We start from the raw sequence: 23,885 nt of genomic DNA on the forward strand, positions 1-23,885 counted from the left end.
AGCCGATGTGGAGAAAATAAAGTTATTACCCGATGAAAATCATTGAATAACAACTTGAGAGAATGCCCAAAGCTTAAGTTTGTCTAGCGCAACCGACCACAAGCACATGAAACGTCCAGGATTAATTTTGAAGTTTATCGTATCAGTTCCTCATGTTTTTCAGAAAAACTTGGTCGCATTAATGACTGGAAATTGTTTATCAAACGTCAAAACAGTGATCTAATTATGAAGAGATCATGGTCTAAAAAGCATGAAACAGCTCAAACCATTTCGAAGACCGATAGTCACAAAATATATTACTTTGTAAGTTTGGTGGAATTTCAAAGAAATGGTTTATTTTGAGCTTTTGTAGAAAAGGTATAGCGTTCCACGAGGATAATGCGAGACCTCATAAAAGTTTGATGGTTCGCGTAAAGCTTAAGCTAACAAATCCTTCACATTGTCCAGACTTGGCACCTTCGATCTATTACTTGTTCCAGTATCTGCACAATTTTTTGGATAAAAGAAAATTCACGTTCTCTAAATAATGTATTTCAGGCGTACTATTCGCAACACTATCAACGATCTCTAAACCCAGCATTCACTATTGGATAATATCTGATCGAGTAGATCACGCACAACAAGCAGTGAAGAAAACCTGATCCACGAAGACCATGGAGAGTCGATTCGGCGCCGTTCGCAGCAACTCGGATTGACATATGGAACGAGTTGGCGCATTTTACGTCGAGACCTTAAATTGAAAGCATAAAAAATACAGCTTATGCAATATCTAAAGCCTCTCGAACTTCCCAAGCGATATCGCTCCGCGGTATGGCCTCTTGAAAAGTTCCAAGAAGATCCGACGTTTTGAGCCAAATTTTGATCAGCGCTGAGGCCCATTTCTCGCTCAATGGGAATGTAAACAAGCAAAATTTCCGCATTTGAGACGAAGAACAATTTGAGGAGATTCAAGGGCTTCACTTTCATCCAAAAAAAAAAAAACAACGGTGGTTTGTGCGCCGGTGGAATCATCGCTCCATATTTCTTCAAAAGTGATGCCGGTGAGAACGTAACCGTCAATGAAGACAATTCATGCGCCATGATAACCGATTATTTGATGCCTAAAATTGATAATCGTGATCTCGGCGTCATCTGGTCAATGGTTTTATTGAGAGAACACTTCGGGAAGCAGATAACTTCATTATTGGGGCGGTCGATTGTCCACAAAGATCGTATTATATCACACCGTTAGACTTTACTGTGGGGATATGTTAAGTTTATAGCCTATGCAGACAATCCCGCTTCGACTCAGGTCTTAAAGCTAAACATCATCCATGTCATTCGCCAGTTACCAGTCGAAATGCTATAACGAGTCATCGAAAATTGGACTCAACGGATGAACCATCTAAGACGTAGCTACGGCCAACATTTGAATGAGATAATCTTCAAAAAAATAAATGCGAAAGAATGTTCTTTCGAATGATAATAAACATTCTCTATTAAATTTGAAATTTCTGTGTTTTTTTCTTTAAAAAATCACGGAAGCTCAAAATGGATCACCAGTTTTTCAATTCGATCGGCCAGAATATGGCTTCACTATACAAAAAATTATGAAAATAATCAATACAACATACAATACATATAATCGATAATATGTTACAAGTACGTGCGAGTAAAAACACTTTTGTCGAAGTACAACTTGACTTACTTAGTATTTCAAGAAAATGTGCTTGAATTCTAATTAATTTTACTCAACTCGTTGAACTACTGTACAATCGGAATTCAATAAACATTTGTGCTTAAAGTATACTTATTATATAGGAATATTTATACATTGATTCAGAAGTGCTGAGCAAATAAAAGTTGAAAGCCTACAATGACATTAATGAAAGCATTCATTAAATTGAAGTAGAAAACCTACTAAATTAGTTCTGAGCAATTAACTAAGTATAATTAGCGGCTTACAAGGTAATACTGTGCCACAAATAAAAAAGTAGAAACAAATTATTTAACTCTACATATACATATAAATAAATATAAAATTAAGAAACTAACAAAGAGTAAAGCTAAAATTAAACATCTGTGTGTTGTTGCTAATATTAAATAAAAATCTATGTATTATACAAATATATAGTACACCCGTGTATGCTTGTAATCAAACATAAAACATTTAATTGCTCACCTTTTGTTTCGTGTAGATTTCGGCAAATTTTCGTATTAGTTTCGTGCAATAGATTAATCTGTTCCATTAGAGCAGCGAAGAATTTATTATTCTCCAAATCGCTCGGCAATTGATTACGACGATCGGGTGTATTTTGGCCGCTCACTTTCGAGTCATTATCGGACGGATTCAGCAGGCAAGGATCGCTGAAACGGAAACTGGAGGAGACGCAAATATGGAAGAAAATGTGCATAAACGACAAAATTCAATATATTTTACACACCCTCTGCTAATATTCGGATTGCTGCCACTGCCGTCGAGCACATCTGTCGAGTTATTTTCCATTTCCGATGAACCGCCCATCATATTTACTATTGGCGGCAGACTGGCGAAGTCTTGGGCATCGGTTTGTTGATAATAACCACCAGGACCCGGTCCCATGCCGCTATGTGGGAACATCATGGAGTAGCGGTTGTTGTAGTGAGATTGTTTCATGTAATTTGGCACATTCTGAAAGAGCAGCGGAAATGAGAGTTTTAAATATAAAATTCTCTACGAAAGACCCGAGACATGGAATGAAGTTAGAATATTTAACTATGTCATTACAAAAAAAGCAAAATATTTTCTTTTTTTCAAAGCGAATATGCTAAAATGTTTCAGAACCAACAAACAAGAGTTGCTTTCATGTTTCTTTCGAGGTCTCAGCTCGACTATCTCTTTCAAGTTCAGATGGTCTATCCGTTGAGTCAAATTTTCGATGACTCATTTCAGCATTTTGACTGGAAACTGGCGAATGTCGTGTTTTGCTCCAAGGCCTGAATCGGAGCGGGTTCGTCCGCATAGGCTTTCGACTTTATATATCCACGCAGGAAAAGATTTAACGGTCTGATATCACATGGTCTTGGAGGCCAATCGACGGGCCCAAAATTAAATTTCATTAATAAAATAGTGGGTTAGCAAGAGGCCCTGACCTGTATTTGTATGCTTTCGATTTGGGATCTCGACGTAAAATGCGCCAAGTCGTTCCATACGTCAGTGCGAGTTGCTGCCAACGGCGCCGAATTGACTCGACTTGTATATTTGTTGAGAGAGACGTGATCAAGATAACTTTAGCAGTGAAAGAAAGAGAGGTAAAATTGGGGACTATTTCCCCGGGTCCGGAGTTTTGAAGGAGGTCCGGTGGTCGGCAATAATTTATAATGCATAATATCAATAAATTGATGGATGGATTAAAAGGATGAGTCCACGCCAGTCCTCCGGCTTTCTCTCTATAACCTGGACGCTTAGAATGTTAAGTGTTCTCTTTGTCATGGTCCTCACAGATTTTAGCAAACAAAGAGAGAGAGAGCAATGAATCACTCAGAACCTTTTGGCCCATCGTTTTAGTAACCTGGAGCATTTTAGAGTGAACGCTTACATAAATAAAAATTGCAAGTAAGAAGAGTATAGCTCATTATAATTATGAGTTTACGTTGAGCCATCATTTCTATTAATTTTAAATGTCTGACAGGAATTTCTCGTAACAATATCAATATCTTGTCGCTAGAAGAAGGAGTTCTGAATCATTTTGGGATTGAAGAATTCTTCTAAGATCGTTTCAGAGACTTTTTCTAGCTCCGTTCGACCTTTGTTCAATCCCTGCTTCCTGCTTACTGACAATGAAAGCTTTATGATACAGTAAGAAGCTCTAGTACCACTCACCCGTTGAAAACCTTGGCTGAAGGGTCCACTGCCACCGCCCGTATAACCGCCGGAAAATGACATTGGACCCGAGCGCAAACCAAATTGCTGTTGTTGCATTTGTGGCGAATGCTGTTGTTGGTGTTGTTGTTGTTGTATATAAGAAAATGGCGGCTGTTGATTGGCGTTATTCAAACTGTTATTGGACAAATACGCTTGATTCTGTTGTTGTTGCTGCTGCTGCTCACGCTGTTGTTGCTGGCTTTGTTGATGACGTTGCTGCATTTGTTGTTGTAGGAATTTTTGCGGATTTGTTGTATTAATACCACCACTGCCGCCGCCGCCGCCACTGCCAGTACCCGCGGGCATTGGATTATAATCTAAGAACTCTGATGAGGAGGATAACTGTGCATTGGAGGCATCCTTGAGACAAGTCTCCAGCCAGGCGTCTAAGTGATCCTTCATATAGCCATCGGCATGGGCATGACCTTGACCGCCGCCACTAGGTACAGTTGCTGTGCGTGATTTCAGTTTCTTGCGTTTATTCGACTCGTTCATAACTGTAATTAGAGGAAATGGAAATTGCTTGAAAGTTTGCAAAGTGATGTACTATTTGTATGGGCGTGGTATGTATTATAGAGCATTTGGTATTCAGCGAGTGCAATCGCGCGTTGCAAAAATTAGGTAATCGCAATCGAAATTACGACTCGGCATTGAATCGCGGACAACAAAGCGGCGTTCGTTCAATGCCAATGCTTGTGCCATACATATCTACAGAGACACAAATGTATATATTCGTAGAAATGAAGTGAATGATGTGATTGCCGCGCAGTGATGTCACGAATGAGCCATCATTAATTTCGCTTTGCATTTTTTATTTTCACTTAAAAGTCTCTGCATTTTTTTATCGAGTTTTAAGCTCCCTTTTCGGTATTAAAGTAATGAAAGTGGGCGCATCTATTGCAACTGCATTACTATAATTCATCTAAATTCCATATTAGGTGCCCTGCATTTATAAACTGCCTAAGCCTATGGAGTGCAAGAAGAAGCATAACGCCTGCGCTATTTTTGGCTCAGCTTTCCACATTCGGAACTCATTTCTGATGCTATTAAAAAGTGACGGCACTTTGAACTTTTCACGGTAATAAAAACATATGCCTCATGTCTAGATTATTTTTAAAGCCTTCCTGTCTTACTATAAATACTTAAGCAAATAGAGGAAGGGTTGAGTGAAATTGATATGCATTGAGGAAAGATATTCCAAAAATACAGTAGTTCCGGCCTATTTGAACTAGTGGCTTCGTCAAAAAAATATTGAATAAGAAGTGTGCTGCTATTTCCCTTCATATTCTGGTTCCGTGGTTGAAAACTTTTTAAAAAAGTTGGAGGGCCTCGTCATCTAATAACGGGTGATTTTTTTGAGGTTAGGATTTTCATGCATTAGTATTTGACAGATCACGTGGGATTTCAGACATGGTGTCAAAGAGAAAGATGCTCAGTATGCTTTGACATTCCATCATGAATAGACTTACTAACGAGCAACGCTTGCAAATCATTGAATTTTATTACCAAAATCAGTGTTCGGTTCGAAATGTGTTTATCGACAAATTTTGTTCAGCGATGAGGCTCATTTCTGGTTGAATGGCTACGTAAATAAGCAAAATTGCCGCATTTGGGGTGAAGAGCAACCAGAAGCCGTTCAAGAACTGCCCATGCATCCCGAAAAATGCACTGTTTGGTGTGGTTTGTACGCTGGTGGAATCATTGGACCGTATTTTTTCAAAGATGCTGTTGGACGCAACGTTACGGTGAATGGCGATCGCTATCGTTCGATGCTAACAAACTTTTTGTTGCCAAAAATGGAAGAACTGACCTTGGTTGACATGTGGTTTCAACAAGATGGCGCTACATGCCACACAGCTCGCGATTCTATGGCCATTTTGAGGGAAAACTTCGGACAACAATTCATCTCAAGAAATGGACCCGTAAGTTGGCCACCAAGATCATGCGATTTAACGCCTTTAGACTATTTTTTGTGGGGCTACGTCAAGTCTAAAGTCTACAGAAATAAGCCAGCAACTATTCCAGCTTTGGAAGACAACATTTCCGAAGAAATTCGGGCTATTCCGGCCGAAATGCTCGAAAAAGTTGCCCAAAATTGGACTTTCCGAATGGACCACCTAAGACGCAGCCGCGGTCAACATTTAAATGAAATTATCTTCAAAAAGTAAATGTCATGAACCAATCTAACGTTTCAAATAAAGAACCGATGAGATTTTGCAAATTTTATGCGTTTTTTTTTTTTTAAAAAGTTATCAAGCTCTTAAAAAATCACCCTTTAGATAGAAGATGCTTATCTCACAAACCCCAAAAGCCATTTCAACCAAACTTGCTATGAGGAAGTCCTGACAGCACGTCTTTAAATATTATGAAAATATAACTTTGGGTGAAATTCTATACCGCAAAAACTACTTGACAAATTTCAGCCAAATTTATGTTATGTGATGAAAATAAAGGCCAACATCCCTAATATCAAAATTTTAAATTCCACAAATAAAGCTGAAAGCAAAAAAATACTGCCTTTAAGTCAAGTCTTAGTCATCTCATGTTCAAAAATAGTAGAAATTGGAGCATAACTTTTCAAGTTTCCAGATACCAAATATGTGGACGTCAGAGCTTATGGCTGATTTTTTAGCACAAATAACGTTAAACTTTGAGATAGTATATTATTAAAATTAAGAATGAATGTGTTTCTAATAAAAGTGTACATTTGTGTGAAAAAAAGGTAAAATCAGGCCAATACATTCCCTGTACCCCTACCCCCTTCTCCTATAGGGTTTGTCCGGAAAGTAATATAACTGATTTTCTTCCGTCGCGACTGTACTACGGAGCGAGCGCACACCGACTGGATTCGGTAGAGAGCATTCCTAGCAAATGAACGAGCTGGCCAGTCGTCTCGGAGCACCTGAAGAGTCAGGACAAACATTTTCGCGCGACGTGTTTCTGTGAATGGCGCAATCCGAAAATGCAGTGTTCGTTAGAGCAGAGGTATGCGATTAAATTCTATGTGAAACTCCGTAAATCTGCAATAGAGACGTTTGATATTATCAAACAGGCTTATCCAGATTTTGTTTTAGCAAGAAGTGGTGTGTTTCGGTGGCACCAGGCCTTTTTGGATGGGTGGGAAGGGGTCGCTGATGAAAACCGTGCTGGGAGACCTGCGACGACTAACGATTTTAGTGTATATTCTATGGACAATTTTTACAGGCCTTGGTCCAGTTCTTAATGTTAATATTAAAGGCTAAAATCTTTAGGGATTTTTTTTTAAGATATTTCCAAGGAAATTTCGTGACGGGACTGAAAAAATAAAATTAATAGTTCAAAAAAAAAGTGCTGATGAAACCCTCAGGTTTTGCGATAACGATCTGAGATTTTGCACACATTCTTTCCTCTCCAAAAAGCTGCGCATTAATTGAATATTGAATACCATATAGCTATCATACAAACTGAACGATCGGAATCAATTGAAAACCTTTTCATTTAACTAGATATCTTCACAACATTTGGCACGGATTATTACCATGGTGCCATGGTGCAATCTCAAAAGAAATTATTCAGATCGGATTATTGTAGCATGTAGTAGTATCAAAATAAAGTTCTTATGAGGAATCTTTTGTATTTATTAAAGGTAATATAACAACCGAAGTTAACTTTTTCTTATTTTTTGTTCACCTATTCCTGTCATAATCGTTTCCTGGTGGATTAAGAAATCGGATTCCGTTCAGTCAATTACCGATCAAATCGCAACAATTACCAACGTGTTTAGCGGAAAGTGTAAACACACTAACACACACACAAAAGCAATGTGCTAATTAGCGGATATTTTTGCACTCAGCCCCTAAGCAAATAAATATAGTATATACTAATGGCTAAACATACTCATGAAGGTATGTGTGTGTAAAGGTAACAGCTACTGTTTATAAATCAGCGAATTTGCCTATGAGTGCAACGAAAATGTGAATTGGAAATTGGATTGACGTGAGAAATGCGATACTTAGTAGCGCTATCAAATGCCAATAGCGGTAAATTTGCTATTAACCCATTGCTAAGCGGCAATAAGTCATGCAATAATGCTCACAAATCAAGCGTACATGTGTATCTACAAGCAAAAACAACACTATTATGTATTATTGGATATATGTACATATGTAAGCTTGTGTTTAAGAGTCTTATTTCACACACATTTTGATTGCTGAATTTCGCTTTCTGGAAATGGGCGTGTTAACACTCGCTTATATCGTTAGTAAACACTGCTAATGGCGTTAATTGTGTGTTGTTATTCTTCGCAAAGTTTGTCAGCATTGAAGCGACGGCCGTTCTGGTGGGGAAGGGTATGCATTTTGGAGGTTTAAAGCTTTAGTAGTTATGTTGTGATAATCAGCTCTAATTTCAAAATATTTTTACCTTATATCGTTTTTGTTGTGAACAAACGATACTGAATCTATTTAGACAAATCGTATTTCTAAAGCTTGTTTCGCGATGATTCACACGTGCTTGCTGCGTTTGCGCGCTGGAACTGGCTCGACCAGCTTTTTGCCTTACGTTGGGTGCAAGAAATCGTAGGAATGTGTGAGTCATTGCGGCAAGGCATTCAATTTATTTTGATATATAGGTATAAGCATGCTTATGACCAGGTCTGACTGTGTATAAATATGCATTTAAATATAGGCACCGGTTTTCATATATACCTATGTATGTAAGTACAAAGGGCTTATGACATTAACAATCATATTTTTTTGGGAATCGAGCAAGATGATAAAAGCTTAAATTAAATATAATTTTTTTTTTCATTTGTACTCTTGTAAATTATTAGAAATGTTTAACACATCTACTTACATACATATATGTATATCCAATGCATGAAGTTCAGCATTGTGCCACACTCATAGAGAGAGGCTAAGGTAGTTTTCATACCGAAGGCAGGCAAAAAACAACCCAACTTCCTCATGCAGTAGTATGGTGGACAGGCGTACGGAAATTCAACTACCCCTGCTGAAAACGCGAGAGACAACCTTGGACACAGACAAAACCTTTAAGAACTCTCCAATGTGAACTGCTATCTCCGCAGCATAGAAAATCGGTGCGATGACTACTGGCTACAGGAGAATTTACATATAGAACCTTCGGACATAGCTCGGTTGGTAATGGCGTTTGGGCTAACACACCTCGGATGATGCCGACCACTGCGAAAGCTTTAAGGATTACAATTTAAGGGCATGTCTGGTCTCTTGATTGGGAAGGTGCCGCTGCCCAGCTGGTCGATGTTCTCGTAAAAGCAAAGGCTGACACCACCACCATCCAAGAAATATGATAGACCGGACAAGAACAGTAGTTTCCTGTGACATTTACTATAGTGGCCACATAAAGGAGCGCAAATTCGATATGGGATACGCGGTAGGAGAGAGACTCCGTCAACGAGTGCTGACATTCACGCCGGTGAATGAACGTCTAGCCACAATCCGCGAAGTTCTTTGCGCCCATCCGCCGACGGAAGAGAAATATGATTTGGTCAAAGATGTCTCCTATAAGCACTTCGTACTTGTCGACTTTGACGCGAGGGTGGGCATATTTGGTGGTATCTTCGACAAAACGGTCGGTAAATTCATCCAACTACTTAGCTGTCTCCGGATCAAAAAGCCACCAACTAAATCGATCATGTCGCGATAGACGGTAGACATGTCTCCAGTGTTTTAGACGTGAGTACGCTCTGAGGTCCTAACATCGACTTGAACGTTTATCTTGTTGCAGCTAAGATACGCACCCGCCTCTGTGCAGTAAAAAGCGCACGTCAACAAAAACAAGCTTCGACGTCGATTAGCTGCAATCACAACAGACAGCCGAACGAATTTCTACTCGACTTCTACTTCTGATATCTGAGAGACTCATCAGCAACTCGGTGTAAGGAAACTGTGGGACGGCATTTCCAGCTCCTTACGTACAGCAGCAACAGAAATTACTGGTTTTCGGAAAATAAAAAAGACTAGCTGGTTTGATCTAATAGCATCATTATTATTTCCGAAATACTCGGATATATGTATGTATGTATTCGGGTAGTTGTGAATATACAAGAATACGAAATACAAACACTTACATTTACCTTATGCGTGTATCAATTTTGTACGTATGTTATGAGAATTTTTCTCTTTATAAACGTTTATATTGATCCCATAAGAAAAAACCTATCATTATAGATGTCGATGAGATTTCCCTATATTTTTTGCAAATAAACTGTTGTATTAAGACTCGAAATACTTATACATAGCAGTTCAATATGAGAATTATACCACAAAACCAATCGGTAAATCAAATTAAAATATTATCAAAAGCCAACGGTATTTGCAATTCGCATGCATGTTAAGTCTTTACGTAAAAACTTCGAGCAGTCATGTGAAAACAATAGCAATGACTTACATAACTGCACTTCACATGACAGCTGACAGCGACGCAAAAAGAAAATTGCAAAAAACAATGATAAAACCACTTAAATACAGATATAAGTCCGTTATTGTCATTTATCGATTAAATTAGCAATTAATTAAAATTACTGTTTTTCCGCACACACACAGCTTTGCACACACGCAAACCGAACAGAGCCGAACGAACGTCGAGCTGCCGTATTTCACTAATCTAAATTGCATTTGACCGTCAACAAATTACGATTTCATTTCCAGTTACCAAACGACAGCGATAATAAACCATTGGAAACTAACTATTTAATTACAATTTGAAAATAAAAGCCACTCCACTTGACGTCAAGCGACAGAGAGAGAGAGGGAGAGAGATAGAGGGGAATGTGTGGCAAAAAGAAGCAATGAAAATAAAATAATGAATGGAAATAGTTAAAAAGCACAGTTATAGCCATTTATCTTCATTTCAATGAGTGCTCAATGCAGTGGGCTTTAAACTGGCCGACAGGTGAGGACTCGTACATAGATGTATATATGAAGTAGGGTGAGCCAAAATAAAATAATATCGAAGTATATACAAAGAAATGCTACTGAACCACGTCCAAGGCGGTCATCAACATTAACTGAATATTGAAGTTGATGCTTGAGAATCGACGCTTAACAGTCAGAGACAGCTGACATCGTTGGAATATCGGACGGATCGGAAAAAACCATTTAGAAAGAACATTTGGGTAAAGGAAAAGTGAAAGCATGAAATGGTTCCAAAATTACTAAACTTTTTCGATAAACAGAGTGACGTTAAAGTCTGTGAAACAATGCTTTCCGATTATCAGAATATCATGACACAAATATTACTGGCGATGAGCTTTGGATCTGCGATTGCAACCCGGAAACAAACGATCAATCGGCCGAATATCGTGACAAAGGTGAGCCGAAGCTGAAAAACCACAAAGCAAGCTCAAAAATCAAGGTTATGTTGATAGCTTTCTTCGATTATCGAGGTGGGTTGTTCTTCGAATTCCTAAAAAAGCCCGGAACTATAACCCGACAACTCTTGGTTTTTGCCAAATTTTCAACCAATATTCTGCCGCAAGCACCATATTCGCCAGACTTAGCTCTGCGTGCTTTATAGTCTTACTGACATACCCATTGAGTCAGAAATGGAGCTCATCGCTGAACAAAATTTGGTTCGTAAGCTTCGGATCTTCTCGAAACTTTTAAAGAGCCCACAGAGCGAAGTGATGTAACTTGAGTAGATCGAGCGGTTTCAGTCCTTTCACAAGCTGTATTTTGCACGCTTTCAATTTAAGATGTCGACGTAAGAGATAGAAATTCGATTTTTGAAGTGAAACCTTCTTATGGGACGGTTTTGAAATCTCGATCGGCAACCTTTTTGGTGACGCTCGCTCTAACGTAGTAAGTAAGAGTGAGAGGCCTCCGGGAATCGAGCGAGAGTGAGACGGACTACCTTACGTCTCGTCTAGCGGGCGAGAGTGAGAAGCCTTCGTGTATCGAGCGAGAATGAGACGGAAGACTTTCTGTCTTTCATGTCATTCACTGCGTTCAGGCGGCGTCGCGATCGCGAAAAACAGCTGTTGGTTTCTAACACAGTGATTATAAGCAACGTATTTGGTTTTCGTGCGTGTCTTCATTACTTAAATCGAGAGTTTTGTGCAAATATGCCGAAGTCGGGTGCAGAAAGGACAAAAACGTGGCGGGAGAAAAAACGGGCGAGTGAAGGAATTGATCGGAATAGAAAACGGAAAAAAAGTAGAACTGAAATTGAACAAGATAGCAGGGAACGGAGGCAAACACGTGCTAACCTCTTACGTGACAGTGTGGACGATAGTGCTGCGTTCATACAAGCAAACAACATCAGCCACACGGCAGTTCCCATTGCACGAAGAACTTCTACGATATATTTGAACAATAATAAAACGATTTTCGTCAAAAGAAATCATCTGCCATTGGTATCAGCGTGTGCTATTACTATCCACAAGTCTCAAGGTGGTACGTTTAATCAAATCGTCTATGAATACGAAAAGACACATTCACAACAACTCCTTTACGTAGCCTTGTCCCGCGTCACAAGTATACAAGGATTGTACATCGTTGCAAAGGATAGAAAGAACAAATTTTATCATGGACGGAAAAAAGCTCAATCAATGGACAAGCTACAATCAGAATTTAGAAGATTATCAACAAATCCATTGATAACTTTGACTGACAATCTCCGAGAGTTCATCAGCAGACCAGGCTTATCAATAACAACCCTCAATTGCCAAAGCTTAGGAGCTCATAGCGGAGATTTGAATGATCCGGTGATTCTACGGTCTAATATATTGATACTTTCAGAGACGTGGAAAGTATTACCTATTTTAGTTACCACAAACCTATCATTTCGTTCATGAAGAGTCTACCAGAGAATGAAGGTGAAGCTGATTGAGATTTAATTCATCATATTCATACTAATATTATTGTATCTTGAAAAAAGTATAATTATTATGATGAATAAATTAATATTTACTATCAAGACACGTGATTAAAATGATTCCTCTCCCTCCAAACATAGAAAATTACATAATCCTTGCCGATCCAATCATTCAGTTTCACTTCTATCGCGTGTCTTCATGACACGCCTATTTTTTATAGGCTCACCCTAATATATGCATACCTCCACGTGTGAGTGCGCCAACGTCGGATTTTGAATTCATGTGTCGATATGTGCCTATGTGCTTGCATGTAAACAAATTTCAATCACTAACTGTTAACGACAGTCATACACACACACACATGCATACTTACAATGTGGTAGCCAAGTGGTTAAGCGAATATCTGAAGCGGTGGTGGGTGATTGAGTGGTGAGTGGCTTCACCTGCACGCTCGAAAGTTCAAACGTCGCGCATATTCGTGAGGCCATTCAATTGGCAGATAACAAATTTAATTGCCCATTTTGCATTATTATGAACCGTAATGGACGCGAGTACTCGAACGATTGGACAGATATTTGATGCGTTCCTCATGAATTCAGCTAAATTTATAGCGCAACACGAGGCACTTAATTCAGCGACGAGTTAGTAGCGGTAAAACCATAGGATGCATGTACAATGTACATGTATATGTACTGTTATCTGCTGTAGGAAGCCGCACTGGCACGCACACAATGTGGGAGCTCTCGGCGCTGGCATGCGATGCGCCAATAATGTCCGATACTATTTTCTCGTGATTAACTCTGAAATTGTCCTCAAATGCATGCAACGCTGCTAATGTTTGCCTATGACATGCAAAAGCAAATTTAATAATTATGCTATTTTATTGGCAATTCACTTATGACTGGCGCATTTGGCTTTGCATTTTATGCACAATCGTTTTGACTTTCTCGCAGAGCTCGCTTTGGTTTCATCATTGTCATACCATTGTTTTGAATACCGCTAATGAGCCGAAGAAAGTTGTATGACAACATAAATGGATGAGATATTATGCATGAATGTCCGTAAATAGCTTTATGACAAACAAAACTTTTATAGGCATGCATACGTATAAGTATGACTTGACTTGACTTGACTATGCGAAATATTCACATAAAAGTGCATAATGAAATCTCTTTTTATCCAACATTGCTCAGTTTTGTGCTCCAAGAGGTGTGGCTGAAAGCTAACACATCGGGATAGAGGTAAAGTTTGGTGGCAAAAAAGACTCGAAAAAAGATAGAGTTGATGTACAATATACTTCACTTTTACTATTTATTTTTATGAATGGAAAACACCTGATTCTTCCAAAATAACTAATGTTCCGGAAAGCTCGTTGGACTGGGAACCTAACCTAACTTTCAGAGCATCTAATCTTATTCAATGAATAATGCTAAAATTGAAAGAAGTGTAAGCATATATCTTTCCAAGCAGCTACGGATGGCAAAAATAAAGAGAGAGAAATGATGGTTTCAGTTGTAGTCCTTCACAAAATCGTCTCACTACAAAATATTCCCATGAATATATGTGCACCCATGAACTAACGGCGCGGTTGTTGAAGCCAATGATAAAAATATAATCGACGAACGTCAGCAGGTGTATACTATTATAGCAGATTGTTACTTCTCTACTCAGTTCCTACAGCTCGAATTATTTTCTCCAGAAGTAGATTGAAGTAGTGGCACAATAGGGAGTCGCCTTGTCTGAAACCTCGTTTGGAATCGAACGGTTCTGAGAGAACTTCTTCATTGCCGGCAATGGAACGTCTGCTGTATCGTCATCGAATGGGAAATCGAGTTCAGCATCTTCTGGTGTTCTGCTTTCACTGCCTTTCAGCAGGCTGGAGAAGTGATCTCTCCATAATTTTGGTATGAAATCATCTCTGGGGGTTCTACAAGAGTATGCTTCGGTCTTGAAACCTTCTGTTAGCCGTTTGTTAGAATTTTCAAGTATTCGGCCAGCTTGTCAAATATTTGCAACAACCGTTGGAATTTTTGTATTCAAATATGTCGAACTTGGTGATTGAAAGCATGCGAGGGGTTCTTCTTCATCACTTTAAGTCGTGGAATGTTGGTGGAAGTTTATGTCAAACATGCTCTAGCTGAACGAACTTGCGAAGAGTGGAGACCGGTGAGAAAGTTTTATCTTATAGCCCAAACCTTGAACCCCTTGACTATCATTTCTATCTGTAGATACAGAACGTCCTCACTGGAATACGCTTCACATTGATTTTAATCATTCTTGGATGCCAAGATGGCGTAGTTCGGTTGGATTGGAACCCACAAGTTGCCAAAAAGGTGAGGAAATGTTATATCTTCGATTGACGGGATTTTCAATAAGAGCCTACGAAAGTCCAGAAGCTGAACCCAATTTTCGACGCTGCCTACTTTTATAGCGTCCCTATGGAAAACCACCTTATTTGGCATATTAATTAAGGACAGTTCTACCACTTTAGCAAAATACATTTTTTGAAATATCGTTTACTCGGGAAATTTAATTACAATTTTGGGGTGCTTTTTTGTCACAATGTATACATTTAATAGGGTCTGCGACATTTCTTTCTGTTGTATTGAATTCGGTGATTTCTCAAGCGATATACATTTTTGTCGTTCGAAATATCACTTTAATCACATTATTTCTCAACTCAGACATCTTGCAGTTTCGCATTTACAGACACATACATATGTATGTGCATGTACATATGTACACACACATATTTATTAAGCAGGCCAACTACAATTGTACTTAAACTGAACTGTCGTCGAGTAACGTACAAAATTCAAATTCAACTCAATCTAATTGGCGCTAATGTATCTCATACACAAACGAGTAACTGCAAATATCATATGAATAAGTATATATGTACATACATATGTACTCCCAGTTAATAAATATGTCTATCTCAAACATTAGTTTTGTATGCTAATTAATTGGTTGGCGCACAATTCGACTTTGTCACACTGCCGCCTCCCGGCACTTAAACGTTTATACGGTATATACAGATTCAGAGTTCATAAGTACATACTCGAACAAATATTTAATTTGCGTTTGCATGTCTAAACACACACTCACATACTAATTCACCGAAGTCAATACGTTTGTGCTTTTAACGAATTCGCGTGTCACGCGGCATCAAAGTCGTTCATTCGTAAAAATTCATGTGAACAAGACGCTTATCCTCTCAAATTGGCATGAGACAACGGAAGGCAGACAAAAATACAATAATCATAGCAACAACGATAATTTAGGGGAGTAACAAGCCGGCATACATCTATCTATACACATAAATAGATATCTGTTTCGTGGCATTTGAACATGGATCTGCTCTTAAATTTATTATTTCGGTTTTTTTTGCTTAGTTTCATGGGAAATTTATCTGAATTCATGAAAAATTAACTGAAATCGAAAAACGACAATGAAAGCTATAATTTAAACGATATCTGATTTACACAAATGAATCATCAGTCATGAAAAAATAATGAAAAAAAACTCTCTAAATTCTGAAATATGATTTTTGAGACCTTATCATAACATCCGTCAAGGTGAAATGGATTTCAAATTGCTTCTGAATATACTTTTGAGCAGATTTTCTTTGTTAAACGGCGGTCTTATAAATTTTCCTCAATGTGTCAACAATGTGAATTTGATATCCCCTCAAACCCTGTGTAAACTAACTTTGAACAATACCAAAAGCTCTGCTAGGATCGAAAGGGACCTCTTCGAGCCGTTCGATACCAAACGAGTTTTCAGGTAAAGGACTCCCTATCGTGCAAATTCGTCAATCTGCTTCTGGAGAGAATAATTCGAGCTGCGGATTTGAATAGAGCAACAGTCGTCTACTCGGGACTCGGCTCACACGTCACTGTTGATATTCGTAACTTCGAAGTCGTAGATAATTTCGTCTATCTTAGAACCAGCGATAACACCAACAACAACGTCAGCCTCGAAATCCAACGCAGAACAACTCTTGCTAACAGGTGCTATTTCGGACAGATAAGGCATATGAGAAGTAAAGTCCTCTCTCGACGAACAAAGACCAAGTTCTACAAGTCCCTCATCATCCCCGTCCTGCTTTATGGTACAGAGGCAAGGACGATGACAACATCTGATGAGTCGGCGTTACCCTCCAGTTCTGAGAGTATTCAACGCAGTACCCACCGGGGGAAGCACAGGAAAACCTTCACTCCGTTGGAAAGGCCAGGAGCAGGAGGACTTTTAGAAACTCAAATTGGCAAACAGCGAAAAGGAAGAATGACTGGTGGTTTTATTTTCTCTCTTGCCTTCTATCTCACCTCTCTCATTTTCCTTGTTCATACTTCTTACTTGAAATGTTTCTTTTATATTTACATATGTATGTACAAATGTATATGTCTTTTGGACCACGCTTTCTCAAGAAAATTAGACTCAGCCTATTTAACACGTTCTAGGTCACTAGAAAGTAAGCTCTATGTATACTGCCAGACTGAAGGCTGACTTTTAACCGGTCATGGACTGTGAACTGGACAACATTCAATGTAATTGGAAAATGTTTTCGGTCGCTACAACAACAACTTCCTGATTTCAATCCTTGTTTGGGCGGTCTTTCGTTTATTGAAATCAGCATTTAAAGGGTTTCAACAAAACTCTCCAACCAACCATTTCCTAACATATTGCTTCTTAATTTTTTGGGATTTCTCAAAGATTCTTAACTAAAGACCTAAAGATTCTGATATATTTTAGAACTCTTTATCTATAACTAGATCTGTGAAGATTACTTTAGAAGACGAGAATAACCAAGAAACGTGGCCTCAGAATTAAGTCTATTAATAAAAGGTTGTATTGTACAAAAACTCTCTTTTTCGTATAGACCTAATCAAACCTATAATAACATGCATCAATATACACATACATATGTATGTATGTATGTACATCCCGAATGGCTCTTGTAATCTGTACCAACAGCTTGATAACAATAAAATACTTATTGCTGTTGCCAGCGGGCGTAGCACTACACGATCACATAAACTGGCTGTGCCATGCTCCCACAGCATCACAGATGAACGTGCATACACATACATATATAAATACGTACATATGGTATGTAAATATGCAAATGCAATACACAGTATTCGCACAGACTTCCCTTTCCTGCTACGCGCTGTGATGGCGGTTGGTTCAAATTGAGGCGAAATATCTCGCACATTTTCATATATTTCTCTTTTTCTTTTGCAAAAAATGAAGTCTAATAAACAACCAGCCACATACACACAGGCACTGACTGACAACCGTCCACACACACCTCCTCGGCTCGACACGACCATACGCAATAAGCGCTGTTATGTAGCTGATATTCGTTGGTGTTCGCTTGCCGATTATTTATTAATAGCAATATCAACAACAATAAGAGAAACATCAATGGAGTAGCGTTGTATTTCATTCCATTTTCCATTTCATTAATGGCATTTGAAGATTTATGCCGCAATGAAATTATGGTGTCAGTGCTGTAACTTAACGTAACGCAACACGTACTGTTCTTCTTGCCTTTCCATGAGCCGTTGCTTTATTTTACATCTGTATGTACATATGTGCTATGCATATTATTATGGAAATGTGTAGCCATCAAAGTTTTCAGATAGTTATTATTGTTTTCTTTCCATTATTCTGTTATTAGTTGACTTGCTTTGCCGTTGTGCGCCGCAAATAGCCGACAAGCTGACCGTTTCAAGTGCTGTTAGACGCGCAGAAGAACCGCCATAATCTATGGCATTTATCTTCAGCACTCCACTCCATTCGACTTATTGGCATTACTTCACATGCGCTCTTTCTTTGCATATCTGAAAGCACCACTTAACATTATGAGTGTGCAAAATAAGCAAAAGAAAAAGAAAAGAAAGATGTGGGATTCGTTTCCTAGTGGAAACTTTTCTAAGCGGCTTGAGATAATTGAAATGTATTTGCATACTTTATAGATATGTGTATGAGAAATTCTGGACTTTTGACTTACATAGTATGCATGTCCGTAGATCAAGAATCGTTTATGTTTTTAGGAGTTCTTTCTTTATTTGGATGATTTGTTCATTTCAAGTGCTTACTATAAGTACACCTTTTGTAATTAGATCATCACCAATGGTGCATTATCAATATGTTCATTTTTGAACATTGATATTTGGATACTTCATAAAATTATTTTAAATATTGCATACAAACATATAAATATTGAGGAGTATTATTTCGAATATTAATCCGACAAATAGTTTTGGAGTTGTGAACTTAGTGTAATCGGCTCCTAAAACTTAAAATGAGTTATTCTCGAAACGCTGTTTTCAGAGCCAGTGAGGAAAATTTCTACGAAATGGCTTAAAATTTTCTAACGACCTCTTGGATAAATTTGTCAAATACTGATCGAAATAATAAGACGTTGATAATAATTCAACCATTTAGTCCCTAAAAACGTGAACATAACTGGAGGAAGAAAAAACTTAATCTCTGAATAATTTATCGGCATCATTAAACCAGAGAAGGTCAGGTTAAATGTATAGTCCCTCAGCATAGACGAGAGCACACCTAGACTGTTACAATCCTTTCAGAATCTAGAAAGTCCTGTAATTGGTTATCAGCTATCGGCATAAAATCCCTGAATCTATAAAAAATATGCTTGGGTGTTTCAGTTATATTCCTTCTACGTATATTTCATCTGGATGTCTAATAGTATGAGATCCGAGGTGTTTTTGTCTTATGTTGAAGTGTTGAGATTATTATACATATCTCATCTTCTTCCAATACCAGCTACGTATCCACTAAGACGTTGAACCTTACCGCATTAATGCCCACTGAATAGTGTCAAGTTAGAACAACCATTGAAAGGAGGAAGATATGCTATATTTACTTACTTTATTTAGCACTGTTATAATTATACAGAGGAGAGTAATATTTCAACACACGCTTTTTGTGTCCAAAATTTTTCAAACAAAGCTACAAGACTGTTGTTCAAAACTGAGCTAAATAGTTTTTAAATACTTACATATGTTTAATAAAATTTCAACGAAACCTCGAGGAATTTATTTATCTTTATAGTAAAGTTAGGATGTAAGCGAACATTTTATACTCTTGTAACTTGCAAAAATCAAAGTTCGAGAAATTCGATTAAGAAGATGAGAGTTTGGGGTAGTATTGACCCAATTTTATGTACTTTAGCCAATAACACATAAAATGCCACATACTAAAATATTGTTCGCTGGGTTTTTTTCCATCAAAGTCAACTATAGATACAGGAGTCCACATTTCCTATATTTGGGGGTTTGAGCAGTTTTGGATGGGTCTAGACAATTTTTGGTAACAAGATGGCATTATTTGTGCAAATTTGTTTCTCTTATATTCATTGAAAGAATCAGGTGGAATTTAAAATTGTGTTATATGGAAAGTAGGGGAGGCTGTAGTCCAATTTCGCCCATTTTCGCACTGTTACATAAGAATGTGAGAAGAATATCACCTACCAAATGTGGTTTAAGGGCAGGTCCCGAGATATGTAAATCACCTAAAAGTGAGCTGTGCCACGCCCATAGTTCAGTTTTTACCCCGGCTCCTATTAAGCCCTTTCATATCATCTTCAGAGTAAAATTTCATGGCTCTGGTTCATTTAGTTACTGATTTATCGCACTTTAAGTAGTTTTTAACCGTACCGTCATTCAATTCATTCAATTTTACACAATCAGTAGGGGTTCTTATAGAATTTATCTTGAACGAATTACCGCTACATATTAAACTAGCCTTCGTCCCAATCTTTACCAAGAGTTATTCATTAACAACCTACAGGGTTGGCGAAAACTGCATACGCATAACATATGAATGCAGAAATGCACTAGCAAATGTATTACGTAAACACGAGCATACGCGGAATTAGCGACGTTATGCTTTACTTATACTTATGTATGTTATTCATACATTCACATATAAATACATAAATATATGTATGTAATGTAATATCTTTAAGTAAAACCCATATGATGCATTATTAAAGTTTGATGTGTATATTTCCTGTGAAATATAAACCACACATACTCATATACAGAAAAAAACGAAGAAAGTCACTCCAAAAAAGCAACAACAAAACAGGAAAACTTCACTGGATATCTATTACAATAACGCCAAGACAGTAAAGTGCGCACCCTAACACGAAAGACACCAGACAGACACATCAAAGGGATATAAAACTGTAAAAGGTTGTATGTTTTACCGACTAACCACTGGTTATACTTGTACGTCTGAAAAGTGGACAGATGTTCTACTAAACAAACACGATGGCCAAAAGACAGCAAATAAGCAAATAAATCACATTTCAACGCATTTCGGTCGGGAATGCTTTTGGGGAGAATATAAAATAGGTGTTATACAAGGAGCGGCAGTAAAGACCAAATATAATAAATGAAAACATATTTTACTAAAGTAAAATAGTATTTCCATTTTTCCAACACATTGCTCTAATTACAGTTAAAAAGTCAAAATGGTATTTATAGTCGCGTAAATTAAGCTTTCTTTTTATATGACAGATATGGCATATGCCTCTCGTACTTAAAGCAACAAACAGCAGTACTCGTATAACTGATATTCCCGTAGACTTTTTGTGGTTACAGATTTCTCTTGCACCCTTCGGTATAATTTCAAATATTTGAGCTCTACAAGGCAAATAAGGAAGTATAGTTGTAAATTGGATAATAACGATGTTGAACACTATTGTTAGATTAGTAGGCCACAAATACCATAAAGACAGCTGGGATTATTTCACATTCCACTTACCACCCTCATCCTTATCCTAAGCTTAGCAGCGGCGCTCAATGTCTTTAGTTCCTCATTTGGTCGAAATATTTACATAGGTATTGCTGCCAAGTCATTGTCACTTTTTGAACGCAAAAACTCTTAAAGATTGTCTTGAAAAGTCTTTGATAAAATTCAAAACATGGCGCTTAAGAACACACACCAATTCAGCACTGATATTCTTTCATAGTGCGTTCGGTATTAAATTGAGCTTGAGTCTGCGATGTAATTAAGACAACATATAAAAACCCTAATATTTTTATTCATGAACCCAACCCCCACAGTTGTTTATACAATGAAAATATTTCTTTATATCGGTAACTCGTTTTATAGTCCAATTTTGACATGAAAGCTCGTTTTTGATAACGATAAAATGCTAATTTCAGATTTTCCTCTAAGAGAAAAGGTTTCTTTATTTACTTTTAAACAATTTTTCTCTCAAAACAAAAGAAATTTTCTTGGCACACTTCCACTCGCCGCAATTTTTGGTCGTCAGTGAGCATTTTTGGGACCATCTTCGCGCACACCTTGCACATGTTAAAGTGCTCCGCCGCAATGCCACGAACCACAGATTCTGATAAATTTAACATCTGGGCAATTAAACGAATACTTAGTCCACGGTCTGAGTTGTCGGTGTTTGTCGAAGAGTCCCTCAGCACGGTGTTCATCAACGACCTCTTCCCGGCCCTCCAAAAAGGACTGGTGCCACCGAAACACACCACTTCTTGCTAAAGTAACATCTGGGTAAGCCTGCTTGATCATATCAAACGTCTCTGTCGCAGATTTACCGAGTTTCACACAGAATTTAATCGCGTACCTCTGCTCTAACGAACGCTGCATTTTCGGCTTGCACCACTCACAGAAACACGTCGCGTGAAAATGTTTGTCCTGACTCTCCAGGTGCTCGGAGTTAGCTAGGGACGCCCTCTACCGAATCCAGTCAGTGCGTGCATGCTCCGAAGTACAGTCGCAACGAAAGAATATCAGTCTTATTACTATCCGAACAAACCCTGTAAGAAGGTTAGAGCAGAATAGGCGTCAGTCGATCGTGCTATAGAGGAATTTCATGTCTCCTTTATCACTCCCACGAAGTAATACCTTATCTGGTGTTTCCTGGGAGAGTCTTGAGTTGGGAGTAGGTTAAGGTTAAGTTTAGCGGATTAAAGTTCAGCACTCCGGCTTTCGACGATTCCCCCTACTATTGAAAAAATTAAATAAAATACATTTTGTAGGATCTCCACGTATTCTTCTGGGTGTTACAAACTTCATATACTCTCTCCAGGGTGTAATTAGTCAAAGCGCTTGCTGAAATTTGCTAATTTGAAGCAATGTCTTCAGCATAATTATATACCTCAATCTTAAAAACTAGTAGGGTATTCAGCTAAGGGGTTTCATGAAAGGCAGGAGGTGTAAATTTTGCTTACAGTTTAAGAAAAATTCTTTAATATTGTAAATTATGCTAATTAAACGAAGTCTAACAGTTATTCCAGGGTACCATCACATATGTAAGTCTGATTAATTTTGTTTTCTTCACTCTCCTCTTTTTAAATAGCTGCTATACGTACATACATGTGCATATATGTATGTATGTATATAGACGTACATATTTTAAATACTAGATCGCAAGGCACTAATGTGAGCATAACTAAACTCCTCATAGCTAATCCTCCAAAGACCACAACTTTCAACGAGTCGAATACGTTGGATCTTCGTCAACAACAAAAATCAGTCGACCACTTTTAGCTTGGCCGTACTCTCTCTTTTTCGAATGTCAGCATGGAATCGTGTAAATTGTGCAATAAAACAAGATTTTAACGATTCAAAGAAATTTGATTAATTCCCCATAAATGGCAATTGCAATAATTCGCAATTTGCAGATTGCCACGAGTAAATATGTATGTACATACGTGTGTGCATACCAGTTATGTGTCAGCAGTGGCAACAGAAAAAAGGCCAAATTGCCACATGTTGTAAATAAGTTTCATTGCTGTCGCATAACACGCACAACGTGTTGGCATGCAATCGACTATTATGAGTGGCGACTGTCGAGCCACTACACTAAATATTTATGTATGTCTGTAGTGACCTAAAATTAGTAAACGTGTGGCACGAGTAGCGGTTATTATTAATTGATTCTGGATTTTCGGGTTTTCGACAGTTTTCGTGTTTAATTTCCAATTAATAGCTAACGGAAGATGAATTTGTATGTTTTTGATGCCACGAAAAGCTGGCATAACTGTACATATACATATACATACATATATTTCCATGATGTATATTTATTTCTATGTTTGTAGAGATATTCCATTTTTTTAACTACGACGACAGCTTTTTAAATTA

General features: G+C 38.0%; 1 protein-coding gene across 4 annotated transcripts in view; it reads right to left on the minus strand.

Moving 5' to 3' along the window:
* The window catches only part of LOC105227533 (signal transducer and activator of transcription B), a 56,193-nt gene that overhangs the window by 7,834 nt on the left and 24,474 nt on the right, over positions 1 to 23,885 (minus strand). For 3 of the 4 annotated variants that reach the window (XM_011206905.4, XM_011206903.4, XM_049447170.1), the window contains exons 3-5: positions 3,842 to 4,380; positions 2,424 to 2,650; positions 2,162 to 2,358 (exon numbers count right to left, since the gene is read on the minus strand). In XM_011206905.4, coding sequence (XP_011205207.2) covers positions 2,162 to 2,358; positions 2,424 to 2,650; positions 3,842 to 4,380 — 963 coding nt within the window. Of the gene's footprint in view, positions 1 to 2,161; positions 2,359 to 2,423; positions 2,651 to 3,841; positions 4,381 to 10,291; positions 10,314 to 23,885 lie in introns of those variants that run through there. The other variant, XM_049447169.1, reaches the window with a different exon arrangement.

This window comes from Bactrocera dorsalis, chromosome 2, assembly GCF_023373825.1.
Source record: "Bactrocera dorsalis isolate Fly_Bdor chromosome 2, ASM2337382v1, whole genome shotgun sequence".
NCBI lineage: Eukaryota > Metazoa > Arthropoda > Insecta > Diptera > Tephritidae > Bactrocera > Bactrocera dorsalis.